Genomic DNA, 7,167 nt, shown 5'->3' with positions numbered 1-7,167 from the left:
TCCCCAGGTTCGAGAACCAGGCCCAACGACAACAACAACAACATCAACAACGCACCGAGGCTCCGCCCCCTTCTCTGCAGCCAGGACAACTCAGGCACTCGGCTACCCAGAGCGGCGCCGTTAGGTTACGTAGCGAGGCGTAATTGGTCGCCTCGGCCTGGCGGGCCTTGATTGGCTGTCGGCCGACAGGCCCCGCCCCTCGCCCGCTCCGCCGGCCTCGGTCGCCTGGGTGTCCTCGCGCTGCTCGTCGCGCGCGGCCTGGCGGTTTGCCTCTTCCTCGTCGTCCTCCCGCCGGCGCCCATGGCCACCGCCACGACCGAGGAGCCCTTCCCTTTCCACGGTCTCCTGCCGAAGAAAGAGACCGGAGCTGCCTCGTTCCTCTGCCGTTACCCGGAGTATGACGGGCGGGGAGTGCTCATCGCCGTGCTGGACACGGGGGTCGACCCCGGGGCCCCCGGCATGCAGGTGAGGCCGCCCCGAGGGCCCCGGCGCGGGCTGTGAGGGACCAGGCGGGACCGCCGTCCCCGGCCCGCCAGGCCTCAGCCAGCCCTGAGGGCCGGGCCGGGGCCGGGGCGGGCAGAGTCGGGCGGGAGGGGGCCGGGGGTGGGGGGGTCCCCGCCCCGGACAAAAGCGCAGTGCCTGCGGCGGATGGTGGCGGGGGAGGCCGGGCCGCAGGGCTCCCCGTCTTCCCCGGGAGATGTCAAGGCCGGGCATCTCCCCGGGGTCCTTCTCACCACGCCACCTCCCAAGACGGGGGGGGGGGATTCTCTCCCAAGTGTCTCCGGCACCCTGAGCCTGGCTTGGTGATTGAAAGACGGAAATGTTCGTTTTTAATCGTGGCGGGGGGACGGCAGCAGCAGTAGTAGTGAGGAGAAGAAAATAGATGGGAGCCAAAGAGATGACAGAGTTGTTCTTGCCGTGGTTCGGGGGATTCGGTTTTGGAAAGAATAGTCTTTTTTTTTTTTTTTTAATCTCTCAGCGCGGAGGCCGGCTTTGTAGAAGTTAACTCCGTCCTCTTCCGGAAGTGCCCCCTTCCGATAGTTTTGTGTATTCTATTTTTAAGCGATCGGTGAGTGTATTTGCTTAGAGGTCGTTGAAGCTCGCAGCTTCGTCTTTTACAGAAGAAGTCAAATTTCCTTCATTTCGGACGAACTGTTCAGGCCTTATGAAAAATATTCCTGTATTCGTCCCAAACCTCAAAACACCAAGAGAATCTACTTTTCCATGCAGTTTAAAATGTTTAGTTTTGCCGTAGGCAGTTTAAAAATCTTTAGTCCCATGGTGCCAAACTGAGAAGTAGTTTTTTTAACTTAAATGTCCTTACTAACATTCTGTCTTTAAACTTTAACTTTTGTAAACTTCACGTTTTACTGAAATGTACCAGCAAGCAAAAAATAAACTTGGTCGGGATCCGTCTCCCAAAGTCTACCCTGCTGGCCATAGGTCACTTCTTTATCTGTTCACTTCATCTGTTTCCTTGGCCCCCTTTCCCTGCTAAGCCCTGGTACTTAATCATTCTCTTTCTCCTCCCCTCTGGGTTCTTCACTCCTCTCTGATAAGTGAGGTGGCAGTTTTGAGGACAGTAGGTAATACAAAGGGGTGAATGCAGTCATGATATTCAATGTACAAATGTGAAAATGGACCCAGGCAATTTGAGGGTATGAACAGGATTAGAAAGATGGAGAAGACTGATGGAAGAATGATCAAGTTATGTTGTATAGACATGCTGAATCGAAACGCCCATTGTACAACTGCTGAAAGATAACAAAAAAATTTAAAAAGAAAAACATGAAGTCAATCTGGCCACTACCTACCTATAAAAACCCTCCAGGAATCTAGCTTCCTGGTGTGGATTTTCTTTAGGGAAGAATGGCATACTTGTGATGTCTTGCTTGGCAGCATCTGAATTAGAAGAGGAGCTGTAATGAGCTGCCTCTTGGTAACTATAATTACTGTATTAAAAACTCCTGAGACTTAGAACAGTGACAGCATCGCCTCATTGAGGCTTTAGTGTAGAGTGGTTATGCCTCCCTTTGTGCACTGTGTGTTTACTTTCTGTATGGCTAAGTGGGTGACGAATAGCTGGGTAAGAGGCTCACTGGTTCCTTTGTCAGGATAATGAAGATCAGCAATCAGGAGTTTGGAGCAATTTTGCTCAGTAGTCTGCCTGTCCAATATTTCTCTTACTGTCTGTGAAGTAATCATTTTCACTCCTCAGTGTTGTTACAAAAATTAATTACATGTGACTTAGAGCACTTAAGTGCTCAAGGAAAGTACTAAATACCATTTTAAAAACAATAAACACTACTAAGGAAGAATTGAATGCTTGTCTTTGATTAACACATAAATGGAAAATGTGTTAGGTATTTACCTGTAATACTATAAATGTTCAAGCTGTAAAATATATTTGAAATCAAATGGAAATAACTCCTTAATAACTTTAATTGAGATATTGACCAAATAGGGGTAGTTGAAAGAAATTCATTAAGATGGCTTTCAAACATGAATAGTAATTTCTGTATACCTCCCTAAGATAAAGTGGGTAAAAATTAAAAAAGGAAGGAAGACTAAGACAGGAAGAAGAGGTGGAATCGATCATTTGGCAAGCAAGTCTTAAATCAAGGCCTGGAGACACAGTACAAACTTGAAAGAAGTATGGTTGTCTCCTTCTTTGGTGGCTTCCTTGGCCAAGTTCTCTTTTGTGATAGCTGGCTTCTGGGTATGTCAAGAAGTAGGTGATAGCACTAGATGAGTAGTTATTAAATAGTAGTAGTGATTAAATAAATGAGTAACAAATGAGTAGTGATTAAATGTTTTTATCACAAACTTGAAGATTTTTCTAGAGGCCTAATGTTTCAGTTGTTTAGTGTGAAGCTTTGTGTTGTGGGGACTGTTACAGAGATGAGAGAAGGGCTGAAGGGGGAGGCCTGACCAGTTGGATTTCACAGACAAGATGGAATGTGGACTAGACCAGACGGTGTCAGCAGGTCTCCATGCCACTAATCTTAGTTCTCTTTGATCCTTGCTTCACATTGTCACACTTGTATTACAAACTCCTGTTACAAAGAAACCTCGTATTACAATTTTGATCAAAACCATTTTGAAATCCCAATTGCTTTTGATTAAATATTTATAAAAAATTGCGTCTTGATATATTTTAAGACCCCTTAGCATCCAACTCGAGTCTCATGTGGCTAGAAGTTCCCACCATTTCATCTGTCTGCAGCCTGCTAGCTGCTGCCCTTTACTCTTCACTTACCCACATGCCACTGCTTGTGGAGTTTAATCTGCCTGCAAGCCTTCTCCCATTGCCAGTAAACTCCTGCCTAATGCTTTTAGGACTCAACTGTGTCTTGACGTCATCACCTTTTAGGAAATCACTGCTTGAATTCAGCCTCCCAGTAGATATTTGTTTGTATGTACTAGCCATTTCGTAAGGGTCTGTGACTTCAAGATTAATAAAGCTTATAAGACACATTTAGGGGTTTTCCCTCTTTTTTGTTCATATCCTCTTTAAAATAGTTTGCATTTCTATTTACGTTCCATTTTCCTGGTTAAGTTAAAATTCTTTGAAAGCATATATCATAATTTATATATAATCTGATAATGATTAATATTTTGCTAAGGAAAAGTGTATGTGTAATATATGTGCATAACACAGGCTTGTGATTTTCTTATGGGGAAAAAGTATTTGAGGAAAGAAGAAGTAATTGTATAATTGGTTACTAATGTTACTTGCTTGTTTGGTACTGGGGATTGGACTCATAGTCTCAAGCTCACTCAGCCTTCTTGTTCATGGTTATCACAATACTACTTGAGCCAGGCTTCCAGCCTGCTTTTTGCTGGTTAATAGAAGTGAGTAGATCTCAGACATTTTTGCCAGTGCTGACTTTAAACCATGAGCATCCAGATCTCAGCCTTCTGAGGAGCTAGGATTATAGGTATGAGTCACTGGCGCCAGCCTGCTTTTAATTTTTGTTAGCTCTCTTTCAGTTAGCTCTTTCCCATTTTTGAAAGCTAGGTTTTATGTTCTTGGATTCTTTCTTATATGCTGTCCTTAACCTTTATTATTAATTGTGTTATTTTCTCTACTTGTCTATCTTCTCAAATGATGGTAAACTTTCTGAAATCAAAGATCCTCTTATCCATTTAGCATATATTCTCAGAATAAGAAAATGTTCTTGCACGAGAACACATTTTCAATATCTCAAGTAAATACTTACACATTCACTTGGTTTTGCTTGGAATGTTTTTCTACTTTTGCCCTCTTGTTCGACTCCTTTCTACAAATGCCTCAGTGAGCGGTTCCCAAACCTCATCAGTTCCCTCAGTATAATGGTTATATTGGAGGTATAAAGTAACTGTGATTTTTTTTTTTGGGGGGGGGGTCAGGTCGTGCGGCCTGAACTCTGGGCCTGGGCGCTGTCCCTCAGCTCTTCAGCTCAAGGCTAGCACTCTACCACATGAGCCACAGCGCCACTTCCGGCTTTTTTCTTTTTGCTTATGTGGTGCTGAGGAATCGAACCCAGGGCCTCATGCATGCAAGGCAAGCGCTCTACCACTGAGCCACCTTCCCAGCCCCAGTAACTGAGATTTTTGACATTTGGGGGAAAACTTTTGGGTAATTTCTTTCATCTGGCTAGTATGCATTTTTCAGTCTTCCATTCAGGCAGAGCATATTACCTGAGCTCTGTCTATAATTTCTCTGTCCAGGCTTTTGGTCACTCACCTTGGGCACCTTTCCCTCCTCAGAGACAGAGGGAGGACTTAGTTCCAATTTTGTAGTTCAATTTCTTCTTCCATTTTTTTTTTTTTTTTGCTTTTTTTTGTTAGTTGTGGGATGTAAACTCGGGGCCTGGGCACTGACTCTGAGCTTTTTCTGCTCAAGCCTAGCAGTCTACCTCTTCGAGCCACAGTGCCACTTCCAGTTTTCTGGTGATTAATATAATAGTCTCACAGACTTTCCTGCCTGGGCTGGCTTTGAACCGTGATCCTCAGATCTCAGCCTTATGAGTAGCGAGGATCATAAGCATGAGCCTCCAGCTTCACTTCTACAGGTCCATTGCAAAATTCTCATGGCTTTTTTTCTTTCTTTCTTTCTTTTTTAATTCTAGCTTTAAAAACTGTTGTCTTTTCTTAAGTGACGTGGTTGTTTTTCACTTTAAAATTAAAAAACAAAGGTAAACCAGGTGCCTGTGGCTTATGCCTGTAATCTTAACTACTCAGGAGGCTGAGATCTGAGGATCACAGTTCAAAGCCAACCCAGCAGTAAAGTCCATAAGACTCATCTCCAATAAACCAGTAGAAAACTGGAAGTGGTGCTGTGGCTCAAAGTAGTAGAGCACGCGCCTTGATCTGAAGAGCTCAGGGACAGCACCCAAGCCCAGAGTTCAAGCCCCACAAAAAATTTAAAAAAAATTTAAATAAAAAATGGGTGAGAAAACTGCACATACAAGAATTTTTAATGAAAATGTGTAGGTTTATGATGCAAGGGAAGCACGGAGAGAGGAGGAGGGAGGAAGCAGTGGGGAGAGAGAGTAGGGAAGATAGGAACATAGAAGGAACAAGATATACTTGACTTAGTAGATGATAAATAAGCCACTAAATCCCATTAGGCTTCTTTCCTTTGCTCATATGCTCATAATGAGGTTTCTGATGAGAGGATTCTGACCTATTTGTGATCTCTTGTTATTGATTTTAAGTCATAGAGATGGTTCCCTTCTTAAAGATGAAGAAATAGTATTGTGTATTTTTAAAATTACTTCTTTGAAAATATTGATAATGCATTATCTAGCTAGTTTTAATGTGTAGCACTGACTTCTTCTTGTTTTTATTTTGTTATATTTTTTATTTGTATTTCTAGTTTTGTTGTTGCTGGTGGTGGTGGTGTTTGGGTTTTGTTGTTGTTATTGTTGCTAGGGGCTTGTACTCCAGGCCTGAGCTCTGTCCCTGAGTTTTTTGCTCAAGGCTAGCGCTCTACCACTTGAGCTACCACACCACTTCCAGCTTTTTTCTAAGTAGTTTATTGGAGTCTATCTCATGGAGCAAGGTGCTGGTGGCTCACACTTGTGATGCTAGCTACTCAAGAGTCTGAGATCTGGGGATCTTGATTCAAAGCCAACCCAAACAGAAAAGTCCATGAGATTTTTATCTCCAATTAACCACCAGAAAATCAGAAGTGGCACTGTGGCTCAAAGTTGTACAGCTGCTAGCTTTGAGCAATAAAGCTCAGGGACAAGGCCCAGGCCCTGAGTTAAGGCCCACGACCCAGCAGGAGGAAAAAAAAAAAGTCTCATAAACTTTCCCACCTGGGCTGGCTTTAAACTGCAATCCTCAGATCTCAGCCTCCTGAGTAGCTAGGATTACAAGTGTGAGCTACCAGAATCTAGCTTAATACACATTTTAAATTCACCAAATAGCTTTTGCAAAGCTATTCCAGAAAGTGTCTGGGATTTTCTCATGAATATATAGTGCAGCTGTTTCCTATACAGGCTTGTGGTACAGATAAAACATTGTGGCTGGCAAGAAACTATACATTGCAAAAACTATATAACTACTATAAAAAACTATATATATATATAGTGTTTTAACAGTAATTAAAGGCTTTTTGAGTGCTAAACAGGCACTGTTGGGAATTGGGCATTGGTTGGTGAATAGAAGAGTTGTTGCCCCTATGGAACTTATTCTCTGATAGGGGAAACGATAATTAAAGTGACTTAAGTTCTGTGGAGGACACGAAGTGCGAATGAACTCAAGATACAGATGGCAATCATAGAGGAGGAGGATTAGCTCCTGAAGGACATTTCACTAGAAAACCAAAAGATTGCATTGAATCTTTGAACCACTGCAGGGCTAGAGAATTTCAGGCACAACAGTCCTTGTGAAAAAGTGATGAGTCAGGGAAATGGTTGTTACATTGCAGGAGTTGGGAAAGGCAACAGTGGTCAGCAGTCACGAGTGACGAGTGGCAACAGTCAGTGGTGCACAGTTTCTATATTCTGGGCGCTCCGTGAATCCATGGAGAGCTTGTTTTTACTATGCTTACTTGGTGGGGACCAACAGTGGAAAAGGATGCTAAGGAAGTGATCTACATATGAGGGCAAAGACAAGAGACACAAGTGATATGGAGAATTAGGGTAATGGGTAGTGAAAAATCAGAGATATGAT

General features: G+C 43.5%; 1 protein-coding gene across 3 annotated transcripts in view; it reads left to right on the top strand.

Annotated features, from left to right (window-relative positions):
* The first annotated feature begins 202 nt into the window (after window positions 1-202).
* Window positions 203-7,167, top strand: part of Tpp2 (tripeptidyl peptidase II) — a 62,246-nt gene continuing 55,281 nt past the window's right edge. For 2 of the 3 annotated variants that reach the window (XM_013023005.1, XM_013023007.1), the window contains exon 1: window positions 253-465. In XM_013023005.1, coding sequence (XP_012878459.1) covers window positions 301-465 — 165 coding nt within the window. In that variant the 5' untranslated portion in view covers window positions 253-300. Of the gene's footprint in view, window positions 466-7,167 lie in introns of all 3 variants that reach the window. The other variant, XM_013023006.1, reaches the window with a different exon arrangement.

Source organism: Dipodomys ordii, unplaced genomic scaffold (genome assembly GCF_000151885.1).
Source record: "Dipodomys ordii isolate 6190 unplaced genomic scaffold, Dord_2.0 Scaffold65, whole genome shotgun sequence".
Classification (NCBI taxonomy): domain Eukaryota; kingdom Metazoa; phylum Chordata; class Mammalia; order Rodentia; family Heteromyidae; genus Dipodomys; species Dipodomys ordii.
Note: the sequence above shows the minus strand (reverse complement) of the source record. Positions and strands in the feature narration are given on the sequence as shown.